Source organism: Ailuropoda melanoleuca, chromosome 10 (assembly GCF_002007445.2).
Source record: "Ailuropoda melanoleuca isolate Jingjing chromosome 10, ASM200744v2, whole genome shotgun sequence".
NCBI lineage: Eukaryota > Metazoa > Chordata > Mammalia > Carnivora > Ursidae > Ailuropoda > Ailuropoda melanoleuca.
Genome location: NC_048227.1, coordinates 23,321,616 through 23,341,884, shown reverse-complemented (window position 1 = coordinate 23,341,884; position 20,269 = coordinate 23,321,616). Strand labels below are relative to the sequence as shown.

Here is a 20,269-nt window from a genome sequence, read left to right as displayed (position 1 = left end):
TGTGAGGGCCCATCAGAGGTTTCCAGAAAGGGACTTCACTCATCCCCCCAGAAAGGGACTTCACTCATACATCCATGGCAGTATCGGCACAGCATTTTCCGCTGGGACTTCTTGCTTACTTCAGAGCAAGCACACCACTGTTTACACTGAGAAGTGTACTCTGGAGTGACAGCATTTCTGGATCGAAATCAAGCAGTTCCTCCAGCATTTGGATCCAAGGGTAGGTTTTTGCCTACTCCAAGGCACATCAAAGCATATCTACAGTATGGTGGGGGACAAGGGAGCAATGGAAACCAGTCTTCCCTGGAGTAGAGTCTCCAAAAGTGGACCCTTTACAACTTATTCCCATGACCACTATTGAGACCATGATGGAAATACATCAGAGGACACAGGTTAAAGCAAGGATCAGTCTGTTCAATTCATCAGCAGTAAGAACAGGGGGTACTTGGGAAGGAACCGTGGGAAGTGTCTTTTTTACAAGCTCATCCCCTTTCTCTCCCCCTCCCCCATGTAGCATGCATTAAGCATGCTACATTTCTGGTAAAGGCTGAAGCCACAGAGGCATGGAGCAAGTCTGGCCCCAAGATCCTGCTAATAAATGAGGAAGTCAGGCCAGGCCAGGCCAACAGGGCCCCCACCGTGAGAATAAGAGGAATACAAAGGCACAGAAATTGTTGAACAAGGGAAATCTCTTCCCTTTCTCCAAACCTGGCCTGGCCCGGAGTCTATGAACACCAAGACTGTCTACTTGATTTGGAGAGAGAACCAGCATAGCCAGTGGGTGACCGGAAGCCATCACCAGAGGGAAGGACACGGGCTTCAAGGCCAGATGCTCAGCTGTGCTCTCAGAACAGCCCAGTCAGGAGGACAGGCAGGAGAAGCATGGGCCAGACCACCAGGAACCCTGAAATAAAAGAGAGATGTCTGTCAAGTGTTGTGCTTTGGAACTCAGCGGCCAAAGCAAGCTAGCCTCTCTATCCTCTGCCTTACAAGGACAAGAAAGGCAAAGTATCCTTAATATCTGTTGTAGGTTACAGCCCCTGGGAAGTGGCAAGGTGGTCATGTGGTAGAGCCAAAGCTATCTAATCATCAAATACTTTTTCATATTCCTTTGGGCACATTGGAGGGCAATTTTCCCCCAGCCTCCTTTGCAGGTAGGTGAGATCACATGATTGAATCTGGCCTGTGCAATGTGGGTAAAAATCATATATACCATTTCTAGACCCAGTCCTTAAAACCTCCTACATAATTTTCCATACTCTCTCACCCACCATCTAGGGACCAGATGCCAAGGATCCAGAAGAGGACTTGCCGGGGACAGTGGAATTGCCAGAAGTTACCAGAAGGTAAGAGCCTGACTTCCTAATGACTCAAACCACAGAACTGCATCCCCCAGTGATTTAGTGGGAAATAAACTATTGTGTAAAGGCACAGAAAGTTGAGGATTGTTTGTCACAGCAGGTAACATTACTTATGCTGACTAATACTAAAGAGGCAGAAAGACACAGAGGTTAAAAAGCCTCTGAGGCCTGACTGCTTAGCTTAGAATCCCAGCTCTAGGGGCACCTGCGTGGCTCAGTTGGTTAAGCATCTGCTTTTGGCTCAGGTCATGATCTCAGGCTCCTGGGATCCAGCCCTGTGTGGGGTTCCCTGCTCAGCAGGGAGTTTGCTTCTCACTCTCCTTGGCCCCTCCCCCTCATTTGTGCGTGTGGGTGCTCTCTCTCTCTCTCTCTCTCTTTCTGTCAAATAAATAAATAAAATCTTTAAAAAAAGAAAAAAAAATCCCAGCTTTACAACTAGTTGTGCAAGCCCAGGCAAATTACTGAGCCTCACCTTGGCTAGTTTATCTGTATGCAAAATTGAAATAGCACTACAGCTATTACTTCATGGGACTTTTGTAAGGCTTAAGTGAGTAAATTCATATCAAGCATTTAGAACAGTGCCTGGCATGTAATAAACACCATGTAAGTGTTGGTTTTGAATATTAGACTCTAAGATCTGGGAGGGTTGGGATCATATCTCTTCTGAAAATAACCATGCACTCAGTATTAATGAAGGGTGTGGATCTAAAACATCAAACATGTGTGTGGGAGATAGCAGTCAATGAACATGGTAAGTGCCCTCTTGTGGCAGTCTCATACCACAAAAGATTGCTCCTGTCCTCTTCCAGAAGGCTCCAGAATCCACCACCCACCCTAGAAATTAATCAGTTTGGCAGACTCTACTGGGAAACCAGGCTTCTCCAGGCACTGTGCTAACCTGAAGTATTGGAAGAAATGAATGAGACCTGAGGTCTGCTTTCAAACTCGTTTTAGTCTGAGCTCTAACCCCTCTGATGAGCACTACTTTTCTGAGTGTTGTCTGAATATTAGCACTAAGTGTGGAGAGGCCATCTTGACCTTATTTGGAAACTTTTAGACTGTTATCTAGCTGGAGAATTAAGGATGGAAAGAACTTTTTCACGTCTGGGTTCATCAATATAGGTCATTTGTGTGTTGGGAAGAGGGGCAGTAAAATCTTAATAGCATTGCTTTCCCTTTGGTCCAAAATACATTTCTTGGATTGGTCTCCCTGTTAAACTGCAAGTCACCCACCAAAACCCCATTCAGATGTTGCCACCTGCTGAAATTCTTGCCTAACCTTATCCAGTACAGTTAATTACTCTTCTGTGTGCTCCTGCTGCACTATCTACTTGCTTGTGATCTGTTTGCTTATATGACTGTCTCATTTTTGCAGTTGTTGTTCATTCTGCCTATAGGGCTTATTCCTTTATTATTTGCAAGCCTGGCTCCTTTTTCTCATTGCATTCAAATATCACCTCCTCTGAACATTTTTCTGGCCATTTACCCTTTCTGGTATTTATTTTTCCTTCTTACCTTATGAATAGAACCGTCGAACATTGGTTCAGGACATGGCCACCCAGCATGAAGATTACATTTCCCAGCTTCCTTTTCAACCAGATGTGACTAAGCTTTGGCCAATGAGATGTAAGTGGAAGTATAAGGTGTCAGCTTCCAGGAATATTCCTTAACACTCTGTGACTTCTTCCATATTCCCTTCATCCTGCTGACTAGATATGAAGACTGGAGCTCTGCCTGCCATCTTGGACCATGAGGATGAAGAAGGTGGAGGGGAGAGCTTAAAAGAACTTGGATTCTTGATGACCTTGTGGTGCCACCCCAGGAGCCCTGGATTGCTTGCCTCTGGACTTCATTTACATGTGAGTAAAATAAACAACTATCTTTTTTAAGATGCTATTACCCATGCTGGTAACTTTCTATCACATCACCCTCTTGTCTTTATAAATTATCTTGTTAACTTTTTATTGCCTGTTTCCCACACTGTAACATAAACTCAATGAGGGCAGACACCTGATCTGTCCTGTTCACCAGTATATCTTCAGCATCTAAAACAATGCCTGGCACATAGTAGGCAACCAGTAAGTATTTATTGTTAAATGACTGGCCCCTGTGCTAGACTATGGGCATCTCAAGAGCCAGACTTGGGACTGATTCATTTCGGTGTCCACAGTTGCTAGCACAGGCTAAATCAATATGCACTGAATTGAAAAGAGGAAGAAGAGAGGATTGGAAGGGAGGGTGGTGAGATAGGCAGGAGATAATGATGTACCTGCAGGGCTGGGGGTTCCGTTTGCAATGCCAAGAGATGGAACACCTGGGGACAAGAGCAGAAGTGAAGGTTTCCTCAGTCATGTGCTGGTGACTGGCCAAGTCCTCCTGGACCTGGCCACCACAGCCACTGATGTGGCCACCCACACTGTTGGGCATCTGTTATTTAGCAGTTCCCTTTCTAAGCCCATTTCATGCATTTGAAACTTAGTTCTTCCAGCAGATTTGTGAGGAAAGTATTTGTATCCCCATTCAACAGATGGTAAGACTGAGGCTCAGTTGACCAAGGCCAAGTTGACCTTTGTTGTAGGTAGCAAAGCTGGAATTTGAATCCCCATCTGTCTGATTCCAGTGAAAGTTCCTAACCCTCCAACTATCCTGTGATGCCACATGAAGCTTCAAGTTGAGGGCTCAGTAAAGAGGTAGGACAACTCAGGGCAGAGCCTACTTTACAAAACAGCCTCAGTTTACTCACCTGGAGAATGAAAGTGGTAATAATGCTTACCTCCTTAGGTTGTTGTGAGCATTCCATGTGATATGCATGTAAATGTTTTGTACGGTGCCAGCCACATGTGTTATTACTATTACTGTCATTGTTGTTACTAACATTACTGCGCCCTAATTTCTTTGGGACAAAAAAAAATTGCTTTCATTCTTCTGGGTTTTTTGACTCCTCCATTCCAGCAGGAAGAAAAACCACAACAGTAGTGCTAACCCGTGGGTAGGATGGGTAAACATAACCCGTGGGTAGGATGGGTAAACATCTGTGGGGCAGTTAGAAAGCTTCCCCTACGTCATGCCCCAGAATATTATAACTAGATTTTGAAAAACATAGTCATTCACCAGAAAACAAAGTTGGGGTAGAACCTAGACTTCACCCAAAAGGGGCTGAGGTGAGGGGACCTGTCAGGAGGAATAAGGGAAAGGACATGCTATGGAATCCGTCTGAGCTGGGTTCAGTTCTAACTTCAGCTGCTCATGAGCTGAGTGATTTGGGGTGAGCCACTTGATCTCTCTAAGCTTCAGTTTCTCGCCTGTAGAATGGACTCAGTCAGGAGAATGAAGTGAGTTGATGGATACTGAGAGCTTAGCCTGGTGTCTAGCACATAGGAGGCTCAGCACAGATGACAAATGCTATTATTATTACCCAAAGCACCTCATGAGAAGATAGATTCACTGGTGGGGGCTGCAGTGAGGAGGCAGAAAAGGCTCTAGGTTGTTAGGGTGGTGACCCCAGGCATCTGTGGTTAACTGTCAGCACTTGACTAGCTGGCCTTCTCACCAGAAGTTGGCCACTCACCTCTCCGAGTGATGGGTCCCAAATCTAGAACCTGGGCTGGGTTGATAGCCACTACGTCACTGCGGAGTTGACTTCTTGTGCAGGACTGTGGAGATGGAGAAATCTCATTATATCAAAATTTAAAATGACCTCTCCAGGCTGTCCCTGCAGTGGGATAAGAATCTGGCCCAAGACTGGGATCCCACCTACCATGTGGCCCTGACTCTGAGGCTGTGGTTTTCTCAATCTAGACAATTCTTACTGTCAAGTCAAACAAACGTGGGTTTGAATCTCATCTCCACTCTCTCCTAACTGTCTAATTTGGGACTAATGGCTTCACCACTCTATTACTATTAAGTAATACCTTTTACCTTCCTGGTTGTAAAGGTTAAAATGAGCATGTGTGCAACACCCAGGCACATAGTCAGCACTCAGCAAATGCCAACTACTAGTAGGCAGTACCAAACGGGTTAAGGGCATAGACAGGAGGCGTTACCTCCCAGCTCTGATGCTTTCTAGCTGTGTTGCTCTTGGGCAAAAGACCTCTCTGAAGCTCAGTGCCCTCATCTGTACAATGAGGTCAATAAAAGAATCTGCTTAAAGGGTTGTTGTGAGAATTTAATTAGATGAGGCATATGAAAGTTTTAGTGTAATTCCTGACATGGAATAAGTCCTTAAAAAGCCAACAATTATGAAATGATTCAAAATATGTCTTGTACCAAGGAAACCTAGTGGGCAGGCTCCTTTGTCTGATCTGCTTCCTGGGGACACAATAATTGCATAAATGAGGGCTTTTTGGAGGTTTAATGTCCATCCATTCATCCTTCTTTCTTTCTTCTCCTCCTTCCCTTTTCCCCTCCCTCCCTCCCTTCCTTCCTTCTTTCCATCCGTCTGTAATTCCGGTAAATATATATGGTGAGACTACCAGGTACCAGTCCCCATGTGAAGCTCTGAATAGTTCACTCTAAAGAGATACTCACTGGCTGGCACTGTTCATTAAGGGAATCGCAGAGATGAATCTCACAATGCAGGAAAACTAGGTCATAATTTCCAGCAAACATGAACATCTGAACTGAAAACCGGCTTTCTGAGGACACCCCATTCTCCTCCACGTGGATGGTGGAATCATACTGATTTGGGCAGCTGGAAGGATGACAGGGGCAAGGGTGTAACTTTTAGAACAGCTCAAGGGACCTGAGACCCTTGACTGTATCTTTAATCTGTATCCAGTATAAAAACATCATCACAGAGAATTAAAGAGTTCCTCAGTTCCCTCCATCTTAACATACACTTTTATTCCTCTGGGTTTACTCCAAGACGTTTATTTTTTTGAGACAGAGAGAGAGAGAGAGAACACGAGGGGCGGGTAGGGGCAGAGGGAGAGGCAGACTCCCTGCTGAGTGTGGAGCCCGACAGGGGGCTTGATCCCAGGACCCTGAGATCATGACCTGAGCCAAAGGCAGATACTTAACTGCCTGAACCACCCAGGTGCCCCCTCCAAGACATTTATCATCAGGTCATGTGATTTCACTTTTGTGGGGTTCAGTCTCTGTGGTGAAATAGACTGCTTGAAATTCCAGTGAGACCCATTTTCTAGCTAAGTGATCATGAGCAGATGACTTAACCTGTCTGATCATTAACTCCTAGGGTTGATGGGAGCATTTAGTGACACAGTGCATGGCACATAACTAAACTCAGTGATAAATATTAGCTAATATTGTTACCGTGGTTTGAATCATGATCTATAGATATGTATTTTCCCTTTGTTTTTGCCGGTTAGCAATTTCAATGATATTTTGTCCCATAACATTTGTCATACTGTTTTCATGTTGATTAGTCAGTGTCAATATCTGTATAATAGTCCATTATTACTTAACGGATCCCTGTTTTTGAACTATGAACCTATTGCCACAGTTATAAAGGATACTGAAATGAAAAATAATTGGCATTTCTTTATCTTGCTGACCTCTTTTGTATTAATGCTTTAGGCTAAAATGTCAGGAGTGATATTCCTGGGTCAAAAATATGGTCATGAGAGGTAATGCCAAATTATTTTCAAAAAAAGGTAAGCCAGTTTACACAACTGCCAGGCAGGGCCAAGGTGATCATTCTTCCTCCAAAACCTTATTCAGGCCAAAAGATAACCCAGAGTTACCCATTACCTGTTTCTGATGATGAAATATTTCACAGGGTCAGTCTTGTCTTGAGTAGGCGTGGCATAGCAGTTCCTCAACAACAGGTTAAACCGGGAGGTATCCCCTCTCTCCAAGATGGCACCCACATAGAGCATGGATTCAACAGCCAGCACAGCTACAGCCCCTTCATAAGGAGATGTATAGTTCTGGTCTTGGAACAGGGCCATCCTGACCGTGAACTCTCCACCCCCATCCACACTGATGTTCAGAGAACTGAAAAGACGAAAGCCATTAGAGTGAGAACATTAGGTTTCCACTAGCGAGGACAAAATGAATCCAGCCCTGCGCTTGTGTGAGGCTATGAAGGTGAAGCCACATCTTTGATTCCTAAGGGAACTATTCAATCACCCATTTAAATCAAGCTAGGCACTAAACTTGACAAGCAGACAAGTGTGTCCCTGCGATCTCCACCCGTTCTCCTTGCCTCACAGATCACTCGTATATCCTTCACTCACAGAATAAGTGCAAGTGCACACCTCCATCCTCCCCACTGCACAATGGAATCAGTCCTGTGGGTTCACCATTTTTAGCAGCAGATCTCTTCCCTCCACCACGGTATCATCCAGTGAAACATCCATTTTAAAAGAGGAATGGCTTTAATTTTTGCTATGAAACTTGGCCCCCAACACAATATAGTCTGAAAACCATTGAACTAGAAAATTTCTAGTCCTAATCCTGCTACTCTGTGAGCCCAGGAGGCAATGGGGGGGATGAAAAGGCAGTTCTGACACTCTCAGAAAATCCCGCAGCATGTCTAGGAATGCTGAGGAATCCATTCCACAGGGCCGCATTCCAAGCACAGTGAGACAGCAGTGACCAAAACACATGAAAGCCTCTTCCAAACGGACCCCCACCCAGATTGCTACTTCATTCTATTTCTAGTGAATTGGGGGTGCTGTTTATCCAATCCAAGCTGATCCTGCCCTAAATCCCACATCTGCGGGGAAGCCTTCCTGCTCCCACCATCTTCACCCCACCAAGATTAGATCAGGGACCCTTGCTCCCTGATCCCACAGCACCCTGTGCTTCTCCCATATTGCATTCATCTCACTTGTAAATAATGATTGGTATAAATTAGTTGCTTAATTCCTTTCTTCCTCAAGATAAATGAAACCATGGTGTGTTTTTGTTCCTTGGCATATTTAATTAACATTATTTCATGTTGCTGCATTGCTTCATAGTAATAATCTTTAATAGCCACAAAATATTCTGTGTCTGCCTTGTGCATGCTGAACATTAATCTACGATCAACACATATTTGCAGAATGAATGATGGAAAGAGTGAGAGCTCCTGTAGGAGGTTGGTGGCATCCTGAGGACATCTTAAGCCTTGCTTAAAGTGAATGTGATCAGTGTCAGGGTTACGGATCAAAGGGCAAGGGTCAGCGCCATACCTTACAATGGGCCGCAGGGCAGTTTGGAGGCTGACTTTCATGTCCAGTGGGTAAGCACATTGGAAATTGATGTTGAGGATGGTGTCTCTGATGATGAACTCATTGGCCACGGAGAGGGTGTTTTTGTAGATGGCATGGGTTCCATTTCTCTTCAGCATAAAAACAAGGCCATATATATGTTTATGAGCGTATAGCTGTATCTAGAACTCAGGCCTGCCTGACTGCAAGGTTGATGCTCTCCATCATGCTGCCACCCTGCCTTCTGATCTCCAGGAAGCACATGGGCCTCTTCCCTCAGTGACTCTAATGCATTATGTGAGGGGGAGTGAGAATCCCAGATCAAAAACTAGAACAATAATTTTTAGCCCTTGGGGAGAATCAGCAACCACCATGCTTGCTCCCATGTTGACCCCTCCCATGTCACCCCTAATTAAAATAATCATGATCATAGCTTACATTTTTTGAGCTCAAGCAGCAAACCTGTTTTAAGCTCTTTAAGTGAAGCAACTTGTGCAATCTCACATACTACTAGAGGGCCAGAGAGGCTAAGTGACTTGTCTAATGTCTCACAGCTACTGAGATAGCTCCACAGTCCAACTCCCACCCTCTGGCAGCAGTGGTATAAACACCATTCACCTCCAGAATGTTTCCGCAGGCCCTAGCCTGGGTCGGGCTGGTCACTGATATCCAGTTTCTCTCCTGTCTTTGCATGACACTGCTGCAGTTCTGGTCTCGCAGGTAGGCAATGACCTTGTCTCCAAAACCCAGGCCTCCCAACTGACACTTGTCCAGTGACACCTTGATCTCCTCGGCCCCGCAATTCAGCTGAGGCTGCAAACTGTGGATATCTGGAAAGTTGAGAAGGGGATAGATGGAGTGGACAGGGCTCTGGAAGAATGGGCAGAGCCCACATTCCCTGCCCTTTGGAAAAGCCATCATACCCACCAGGGAGATGGGTAGACTAGTAGGGGCCTGGGACCCAGGCGGTATTCACACCCAGGCTTGTGGTGGTTGAGGTTGGCAAAAAAGTCCCTGGTCCAAGATTTCTAAGCATCCTATGTACAGGTGTGGGGAGGGCTTTCATGTCTTGGGGATTGGAGATCGGGGTCCCTGGGGATCGGGATCTCTAGAGAAGTAGGACTATCCTGCATTCCAGACTAGAATCAGGGGTAGATATATACTACTCCAACTCCCTGGCTTTGTGAAGCCAGAACATCTGACTAGGTTCAGAGCCTTTGTATTTCTTTTCTTCATTTGTTTCATTCACTGATTCATTCAACATTTATTCAACAAATTCTCCTTGAGCAACTACTCTCTGCACTGTTGTAGGTACTGGGGATACAGTGTTTGTCAAAACTGGTGAAATCCCCACCATTATTTATGGAGCTAACATTCTGATAGGGGAAATAGATGGTAAACGAAGAGAAATACTATTTTGATTGTATTCATGAATGCATTGATTCAAATACATTTACTAATCACCTTCTCCATGTACAAGGCACATTCAACACAAAAATAAAGAAAACATGGACTCAGCCCATGAGGATTCCTTGGTTTTGTGTCAGAACCAACATGTCAACAGCTTATTGAGATGCAATATGATGAAAGTACTAACTGAAGTATGTTCTAGGTGCAGAGGGAAACACAAGAAGGTATATCTGAGTCTGTCAGTTAAGTCAGGGAAGGATTCATGGAGGGCTGGAACTTGGTTGGGGGTAGGAGTTTTGCAGGTGCATAGGGCAAGTGAGAGCACCCCTGGCTGAGGGAACAGCAGAGACAAAAGCATGGCGATGGGAGAGAGGATGGTGTGTTTACAGAGATGCAGAGCTCGGAGGTACAGGAACTTAAAATGGGTGGGGGTGGAGTGTGAGAGATGGAGAAGTAAGCAAAAGCCAGATCACAATGGGGTCGTGCCTAGAAGCAATGGGGACTTGCTGAGTAGCCACCAGTGAAGACCTGAGGCAGGACACCCACCCACCCAATTAGCTGAGAGGACCTGCCAAGGACACCCTTGGAGTCTCCAGGTATAGAGAGGGCATCCTTGAAGTCTGACATCTGATTCTGTGATGGTCCAAATCCTGGGAGACAACTCTGAGCTTGCAGGGCCTTGTTCACCCAATGAGCAGAGAGCAGGATTTTTTCCTTCCAGTTTCCTGCCCCTCATCCCCACCCAACTCCTGCTAAGCACACCCAAGCACTACCTGGCCCACACTCCAGCCCAGTTTTCCAAACATATGCTTGTTCTTGGCGCACTGTCTAGAAAAGTTTCTCTTCCAGAGGGACTGGGAGTGTGCTCAGAGGAAGGCATGCTTATGCCAAGGGCAAGAGTCAAAGGACCTCATTAGAGTCCTAGGCGGGAAGGAAATAATCTCAATGCGAAGTTCATCCAACCCCCATCCAGGGCTTAGGGCTTGTTTATGGCTCTGCTTGGGACAAGAACCTCATCACCTTCCAAGCCTGCCCATTTGGACTGCTCTGATTTAATTTTCACAATTGCCCTGTATGGTGGTTATTTTTACTATTATTTTATTCCTATTTTACAGATGAGGACATTAGGGCTCAGAAAGTCTAGGTGCCTTGTCCCAGGGCCCAGAGAGCTACTACGTCGCAGATCCAAGACTGGCACAGGAGTCTGCCCATATTTTCACATGTAGACTCTGCAGATATTTGAATGCAGCTCCCACACTTGCAGAGTTCCAGTCCTTAATACCTTTGTCCCTCATGGGTCAAGCTCATCCATGCCAGAGCTGCTTCCTGAGGCTGTGGTCCAAAGACTGACCTGGCAATTTGTTCTATCCCTGCTCTCCCATCCTTGCAAATGGCTTTGAGAACCTTCATTCCCTGACCTCAGTTCCATCCCCACTGACTCTGGTCTACACCTTGTCCCGACCCTCTCAAACTCCCTCTCCGCTGCCTTGCCCGCTCAGACCAGCATCATTTGTACTGCCTGGCCCTGCTGAGCCACTCACCAGAGCTGTTGAGGTCCCGTCTGCAGTAACAGTCCCAGGTACCGTTGAGAAAGCTGCACTCCTCCACTGGGCGGCAGGCGTTCTCACACATGTCTGTCGCAGTGGAAGGGTCTAGCAGGTGAGGCACAGAGGAAGGGGGTCAGAAAGCAGAGCAAGGCAATCTGAGGCCACCAAAGCCTACTCTGCCAGGGCCCAGAAGTCCTGCCCAAGGGTGCATGATACATCCTGGAAGAGTCAAGCCTCAAACTCAGATTTTCTGACTCCCAGTCCAGTGAAGTGAGAACCCAGAGGCTGCCATCCTAATGCTTGCTACGTGGCAGATACTGTTTGAGTACTTTCCATGAATTAGCTCATTCAGTTCTCATGGTAAGTGTATGAAACTGGGTAGCGTAATGGTTAGGTATATAGATCATGGAACTACAGTGTCTGGGTTCAAATCCCAGATCTGTCATGTTCTTGCTCTGTGACATTGGGACAGCTGCTTAACCTCTCTGTGCCCCAGATCTCTCATCAGGTGTAGTTATATAGTACCTATATCTCATGAGGCTGGTGAGAGCATTAAATGAATTCATAGTCTGAAGCACCTTGGATTGGAGCAGGGACACTATGCATTGGCTGTGACTTTTTTTCAGATCAGAAAACTAAAGCTCAGAGAGGTAAATTAAACTGCCCAAATGAAATCTAAATCTGAATGAGCCTGAGTTCTTCATATCATGCTACACATATGGAGATATATAGAGAGATATATATAGGGCAATCAGGAGATTGTGCCCTCAACTCTGAATTTCTTGCTTTACTTGAAATGTTGGTAGGCCTGGCAACCTTGGGTGACATCCCCACTGGGCAGTAACAGGCAGCAGCTGAATCCAGGCCGTTCTGCTTAGTCTCCAGGTCTGCTTCACTCACTGCTGATGCCTGGGCTTGTCACCAGGTAGCCCCGCCCCACAGCCAGCTCCAGCTCTCTGCCTCTCACCTGTGCAGTATCTCAGACTACACTTGGGGGTGCCCTGCAGCTGGTACACGTGGAACTCGCCCGGGCAGGCCTTCACCTGCACCTCTGTCTTCCAGAGACAGCAGTTGCTGCTCCAGTGGGCACAAGCACTGCGGGTGACGATGCCCTCCCCGATGGTGGGGTGGGTCCCATTTAGCCACATGGGAGCGTCTGTCTGGCATCGGTACATTGGGACACAGGTCTCCGGCATCCTCACTCCTCCGTCTCCCACAAAGCGGTACCAGCCATTCTTGTCACTGTCACACACCCGGTCCTGTCCTTTGTATTCCGTGCTTCGTGAGGGTTCATCCAGGCGGGTATAATTCTGGCAGGGGTCATAGGAACGAATGTTGGTAAAGTTTCTGTCACCTGGAAAGCAACGGTGTGCTTGGGTTTACTGAGCATCCTCAGAGCCCACAGGATTTTAATCCTCCCCCTCCACACGTACACACGCACTCGTTTTGCTTTGTTTTGTTTTAGAGAGGGAGAAGGCAGGCAGGGGGAGAGAGAGAGAGAGAATCTCAAGCAGGCTCCGCACTCAGTGTGGAGCCCAACATGGGTCTCGGTCTCATGACTCTGGATCCTGACCTGAGCCTAAATCAAGAGTCAGATGCTTAAGCCATTGAGCCACCCAGGTGCCCCCCACACACTCTGTTTTGAATTTTGAATGTGCTTCAGGACCCTAATGAGGAAATGAGGCACACAACCCATTCATTACACATTGGCCTTCATCACCTTAGGGTCAGAATAGTAGTGAGGACTTTGTGTGGTAGTTTATAGGCATTAAGAACACCAATGTCTCCACCCTGCACAATTCCAAGGGGCATCCTTTCCATTGAGCTTGGTACCCTCCCTCTGGCTCTAGAGTTGTGCAGTGCTGCCCTGTGCAACCATACACTGTGGTCCTGTCTGACCAATGTATCATAAATGTAATACAGGCTCACTGGAAAAACCTCAAATGTCACTAAAATGAATAAAGTAGAAATGAAAATTGTCATAAGCCCATTCCATTCCTAGAAGTAACCATAAATTTGCTGTATAGTCTTCAGAATTTTTCTATGCATATGTTAAAATATAGGGTTTTTTTAAATGGGTTTAATGCTGTACAACTTTTTTCCCATTTACGTATTTTACTTAATATATCATAGACATTTTCCCCTTATGAATAGATATAGATCTAACACAAGATTTCTCAACCTTGGCACTACTGATGTTTGGGGCTGGATAATTCTGTGTTATGGGGGGCTGTCGTGTGCATTGCAGAATGTTTAGCAGCCTTCCTGGGCCCTTCTCATTAGATTCCAGTAGTTCCTTCCTACTGGAAGTTGTCTCCAGGCATTGTCCAAATCACCCCAAATGGAGAACCATGATCTAACAGGACCATTTCTGATTTTGCTCATCTCATGGGGCTTTTTTTTTTTTTTTTAGATTTATTTGTTTATTTGTTTTTGAGAGAGAGAGAGAGAGAGAGACAGAGGTAAGGAGAGGGATAGGGGGAGAGGGAAAAGGAGAGAATCCCAAGGAGACTTCCCGCTGAGTTCAGAGCCCCATTTGGGGCTTAATCCCACCACCCTGAGATCGTAACCTGAGCTGAAATCAAGAGTTGGCCTCTTAACTGACTGAGCCATCCAGGAGCCCTTGATTTCATGGTTGGTTTGTTTGGGTTTTTTTAAGATTGTATTTATTTATTTGAGTGTGAGAGAGAGTGAGAGCGCATGAGTTGGGAGGGGCAGAGGGAAAGGGAGAAGCAGACTCCCCACTGAGCAGGGAGCCTGACACGGGGTTGATCCCAGGACCCTAGGATCATGACCTGAGCCAGAGGCAGACACTTAACCCACTGAGCCGCCCAGGCGCCCTGATCTTACGGTTTTTAACAGATTCAGGAACTATGATGTGTGGGGAGACGGAAAAGTGAAGCGGTGGGTTGGTCAGGCTGGGTTTAAATCCAGCTCCACACCTGCTGGCTGGATGACCTTGACAGGTGGTTTGACTCCTGTGAGACTTGTCTGCAAAGCAACACCTGTAAGGTGGTGGTTCCCCAACTCCCTCCATTCCTAAGCCTCGAGTCACGGTGTTTGCCACATCTGTGTCCCCCGTCCAATTATCTACTTAATATGTTTCTTTCAGTGACTTTCTATAAATTTGTTTCATCTTAAGGAATGATATCTGTGATACCATAGGTATGATGTACTAGTTACACATTTCTAATACACATGAAAAAATATACGTAGCCATCAAAAAATTCTTGAAGAGTTTGCCATGCACCACCACTGTAGTCCTCTCAGGAGGTGTCCCCAGTTTTGGGGAAATAAAACCCTAAAGCATTGCTAGAAGATTAAATGAGATAATAAATATGAAATGTCAAACACAGCACTGGAGGCCTAGTAGGAGTTCAGGCTAGTTCTCTTTTTCATTTCTGATTTATTGAACAGCGTGAACGCCTGAATTATGGACTAAGTACACACACAGGATTGCATTCTTGGAATATGTGTTAGAGGGACTTTTTTGAAAAAGAGATTTTCAAGCCTTGTTTATATACGTACTTGTTTTAAGGAAAGGAGTCACTGCACTTGTTCTTGGATTATTTCCCGCACACACACTGTGTTTTCCCAAGGGAGGCCTTGAGCTGAGTCCCTCCTTCCCCTCCCCACAGCCCCCTCCACAGGTGACACAGGTGGAAATTTCAGCCTGGTGTCAGGCCTGAGGACCCTTCCTACCATCCTCTAAGATGCCCAGTCCACAGATCTTTGAAAGGATCACAGAGATCACTACCTCTAGTCCGTTCTTTTTACAGATGAGCAAACCTTCAGAGGAAGGAGAAGGTGCTTGCCAAAGCGAGCGCACAGAGTGACTAGATGATTTATGTCCCCATGAATCAGGGCTCTCTGAGCTCCACGTATTCTGGGCATGGGAAGTTACGTTAACTGGCTCTATGGTCCTTGCAGGGGGGATTTCCAGTTTGGCTCTTTGAGAGATTATGGCTGCATGCTGGTTTCCCTCACCTTGTACCCCCTGACTTCTAGCTGCTGAGTCTTTGCTTTGGATCTGTCCCTGTTCCCGTCACTGACCCTGAACTGCCTTCTCTGCACTCCCCTTCCCCTGGGTATTGCTGGGCATCTGAGATGCCAGGTGAGCGGAACACACACCTTGCTGTTCTGTAGATGCCAGGGTCAGAATGCAGGAGGCCAAGGCCAGCCACAAGACATAAGAGCCCACCATCCTTTCCATCAGCTGAGATGTGCAGGTCATTCAGCAGCGTGTAGATTCTCCATGCAGCTAGGGGAAGGGAGAGACTCAGATACAATTAGGGCGACAGAGTCATTACTCTGGGGATGAGGGTAAGGAGGAATTCACGTCAGTTCAGCACCGTGACTTGTACTCAGCCCCGCGCATATGTTAGCTCATTCAAGGCTCTGAACCACCTGCCAGGGAAGGTACTATTCTTGTTCCCATTTATGGATGAAGAGGGAGATGGGACTCAGAGCATATTAATCCCAGAAATATTTACTGAGCTCCTCCTACATGCAGGCACTATGCTGGAAGTTAAATAGCTTGCTTAAGGCCACAGGCCCATGTTCACAGAAATGGACCCATGACTTCTTTCTTGAAGGGCTGTATTGTTTTAAAGCAGGCGTGACTTGCAAAGAGGAGGTGGGGTAATGAGGGTAGGAGGCTTGCCAAAGGGATGAGGTTAACAGCAAGAGAACCAAAGGCAAGCTTGGAGCCGGCTGGCACTACAGGATGTCCTAGAAGTCCTCAGGTTGGTTCCTACTCAAGTAGGGGTACAGGCTCTGGGAGACTGGGTGGAGGGAAAGTTAGAGTGCTATGAATATCTACAGACAAAAGTAACAGCTGCTTTCTAAGTTCTGGTGTGTTGGGCACGGTCCTAAGAGAATCCTGAGGTGTCCTAGATGCATACAGATTTCCTGTGAGGGTGCGATCAGACTGTGTCCACATTGCTTGCTCCTAGCATGGTGTCTGGCACACAAGGGGTGCTCTATAGAGGTCTGAGCAATAAATGAATAAGTAAATGGGGGGTGGGGAGGGCAGAAACAAAGAGCTGTGAAGAGCCTGCCAATACTCAAATTGGTAACATTCCCTCTTCTGGGAAACTTTCCTCCAATGGGCAAGTCTTTGGTGTCTTCATAAAGTCTCTGGAAGACTCAAGCTAGAGATCTGTTTCTGGAGGGGATACCACGAATATGTAGTGAGAGAGCACCCAGGACTGGTAATTCTTAGGGATGAGATCCCAAGTAGGAGCCTGTGTTCCTGGAAGAGGGACAGGGTGAGGGGGCATCCTTAGACCTGGAGTACCTGGCAGGTAGCTGGAATCATGGTTGAGCTGGACACAGAGTGGCATCTGGAGCACTTGACTGGGCTGAAAGTTCTTCTGAAAGTTTCCAGAAACGAACATACCTAGCACATCTAGTGGATCAAGGGTGGTGGGGGAGCCCCCTCCCCCCAAGATCTGAAGAAAGCCTGCTGGGACTTGAAATAGGACTTACCTTGGGATAAGAACACAGAGCTGTCCTCCTCTGATCAGCCGTGGGAAAGCCTGCAGTGTACCATACTTTTATTGCAGTTTCCCATCCACGTGGCTCTCCATGATTGGTGCCCAGATAGGATTGGAATTAATCTCCCAGGTATACATTGGTCTTGTTGGGTGTAGGTAAGATAAGTGATTTACCACAGAAAATAGCGGAAGAATGCCCCCCTCCATAAACCAATGAAGCTGGTGCCATATTTATTACCAGAAACCAAACATTAATCAAAGGGGAGCTTAACACTCAAAGGGAAGTGAGAGAAATCAAACAGGCACTTGTTTGCACAATAGATTTCCAATTGTACCTTGTGTTCTTAGCTAATCACCTTAGAACACTTCTGCTTCTGTCTGGATGCCACTCCACTTGGGGCTAGTTAGAGCAAGGGAATAAATAAGGAAGTGGGGGATGGGTGTTTCCTATTTTTGGCACATGGACTCTACCCACTTTCAGGTACTCAGTGTTGAAGAGTCTGGGAAGGGCCAGTTTGGTGATGGTGAATCATGGAATAATACCAAAGGACAGACCAAATAAGTGTCAGAATCACCTCTCCTCCAATCCCTCCTAATATGTGGGCTACCCTAGAGATTGGAAGGTATGGAACGGAGAGGAAGCCATAGGTCTTAGACTTGGAAGTGTTAGGCTTGGTCCTGGCTTCCATGGCGTGGTATCGTGGCATTAATAAAGGAGTCAAAGCTTTTGCAGAACAAGTGGTCACTGCCTGTTCTGTGTTTCTCTGGGACTCCTTAAAGAGCCAAGGCTATTGAAGGCAGGGAGCATAGGAGTCCTGGCATTGCTAATACTTTCCAGCAAAACCCCAACCTGGGCAAGAAAAAGGTGCTACAAGCCACCTTCTCTACTCCTAGTGCATTTGGAGAAAAATCCCCTAAATGTGGAACTTAATAACCACCACAAATGCAGGATTCCAGAATTCATCTGGGCCCACAAAACAATCAGTTTCTTCTTCCCTCTTCCAACTCCTCCATTCCAGTCTGAACCATGTGGCTAGAGCTGCCCTGCTAAGACCATGTCTTAAGGCATTTTTTTCTGGCCCCTTGTCAGTATACTTTTTGCTACTTCCTCCAGACACTGCATCTCCCTGACTGCTCTGTGCCACTGTTTTCACAATTTGGATCCTCTTGCTCTGTCATTATCCTCTTCCTTCAGAAGTCCTTGAGAATGCCGATAGATCCCATTTTTCTTGTCATTCCATATATTCTCACTGGAAGGTGTCAAGTTATCTCCTGGTTTCTAACACCTTTTTATAGGCTGGTGAGTTTCAAATCTGTATCTCCATCCCCGACCACTCCCTTGAACATCAGATCCATCCAGCTAGTTGCCTGCTGGGCCTCTCTCCTTGGGCTGAGATGCTTGAGGCACCTTCATTTCAGCAGGCTCAAATCTGAACTCATCCATTCTCCAAATCTCTCCCTTTTCATTGCATCATCTGCCTTAATCCATAGCACTGCTATGCACCTGGTCACCCAAGCTGGAAACCTGGCTCCTTCCTTTCTTCCTCAGTCTCACACTTCCAGTAATTACCACAACTTGTCACTCAGCTTTCAAGTATTTCTTGAATCTGTCTTGCCTTCTTTAGTCCCATTTCACAAACCCTAATTCAGGCCACTGTCCTCTTATGAGGGTGATTTTAACAGGTGCCTAGTGGGTCTCCTTGCTTTCATTTTTTGCCCCCTTTTAATTCTGTTTCCTCTCCTGCAGCCAGATGCCATAGTATCACCTCTTGGCATTATCCCCCACTCCTGTCACTTCATGCTTATTGGGATCTGATCCCTGGCCACAGCTCCTACCTCACCTACAGCTTCTCCCCCACACATTCTATGCTCCAGCCAATCTGTGGCTCTCTGAACTCTTCCCCTCCTCCCAATCTTTGCATGTGCTATTCCCTCTGCCTAGATCATACTGTGCCCGGCCTCCTACCACATATTTAGGTCCACCTTTCCCAGGAAGACTTTCCTGAACACCACAGGCTTGCTGGTGCATCTTTTCTCTGCTTCTATGCCTCTCTGGGCTGATTCCAATCCCCACTCAATTGCCTACTAATTTGTCTGTCTCCCTCTGAAGGCTGTAAGATCTTTGTGGACAGGAATCCTGTCGACAGTTCTAACCAGCACCTAGTAAGTACTTACTGAGTAAACAAATGGAAAAAAAATAACATGCATGCTTCAGAGCCTCTCCTGTGAGTAATGCCTCAAAATTTATGGCTGTCCAAGTCTTAGTGAGACCTTGCTGAGAAAACACAAGATCCTGCCTCAGGGCCTCTGCACTTCCCTGTAATGTTCTTTCTCAGATACCTCTGGTTCGTTCTCTTACTTCTCTCAGCTTTTGCTTATCAGAGAGACTTTCCCTGACCTTCTTATATAAAATAATACCCCCATAGCTCTATTCTCTTCCTTTTTTTTTCCCCAAAGTGCTTGTCCCCATATGACATTTTACATAATTATTGTTTAAATGTATTCCTCCCTTATAAACATGAGCTCTTTACCAGCAAGGGCTCTGTTTTGATTATTTGCTTTTTCTGTGGTGCCTATAAAAGTGCACGGCAATGAATTTATGTTTAAAATATCTATTGAATACTGAGCTGAATACCTGATTTAAAAAATGAGAAAGTAAAGAAAAAGAAAAGGAAAAGAAAAGGAACAGAGGGATAAAGAGATTAATTCTGATGTGTTTTCTTTTCCCTGGCTCTTGCCTTTGGCCCCTGTTTTTATTTTTCTTCATGTTCTGTTGTACTTGGGTCAAAGTGAATATGCACACAATCCAGCCAGGCTCCACTGACCATGTATTGACCATAGACAGGGCCGGGCTCAGCACCGAAGTCCTCCTACGTAAAGCTCTTCTATAAAGGCAGCAGGCATAGGGATTTGGCACATATCTGCATGTCTGCCTGTGAGGTCCTTTAACTCAAGATACTCGTCCCCGTAGTCCGTGTTTGCTGATACACACGTGTGGTTTTCCCTGAGGTCAGAAGGCTCTACTAACACAACAGGGCCTTGGTCTGTCCTGGAAAACTACAGCTGGAGTCCCGGGAAGCAGCTGGTGTCAGAGAAGACATTTCCCATCAGCATTGGCTTCCACTAGCCTTGACAAAGAAGTCCAGAGCCCTTGGAATATTTGGGTCTCCTGGGCCCAGCAGCCTCTTGGTTTCTGATTGCACCTTCAGTGAGCCTCTTGGAGGCCCCCTTATGAAGCAGCCCTGCCCAATGAGGGTAACGGGTCTACTTTCCACTGCTGCTGCTGTTGCTGCAGCTAT

At 46.3% G+C, this 20,269-nt stretch overlaps 2 protein-coding genes across 4 annotated transcripts in view; one reads left to right on the top strand and one right to left on the bottom strand.

Annotated features, from left to right (window-relative positions):
* Positions 1–393: 393 nt before the first annotated feature.
* Positions 394–17,119, bottom strand: GP2 (glycoprotein 2). Its single transcript, XM_011237074.3, has 11 exons — positions 16,963–17,119; positions 15,604–15,733; positions 12,440–12,826; positions 11,467–11,577; positions 9,134–9,345; positions 8,498–8,646; positions 7,071–7,316; positions 5,889–6,051; positions 4,930–5,014; positions 3,631–3,675; positions 394–904 (listed from the first exon to the last, which is right to left on the bottom strand). The coding sequence occupies exons 2-11, from the start codon at positions 15,704–15,706 to the stop codon at positions 846–848; spliced, it is 1,560 nt and encodes a 519-aa protein (XP_011235376.1). The 5' UTR covers positions 15,707–15,733; positions 16,963–17,119; the 3' UTR covers positions 394–845.
* Positions 15,757–20,269, top strand: part of ACSM5 (acyl-CoA synthetase medium chain family member 5) — a 106,530-nt gene continuing 102,017 nt past the window's right edge. For all 3 annotated transcript variants that reach the window (XM_002929075.4, XM_034670302.1, XM_034670301.1), the window contains exon 1: positions 15,757–16,217. The gene's annotated coding sequence lies outside the window, so the exon portion shown is untranslated. The remainder of the gene's footprint in view (positions 16,218–20,269) is intronic.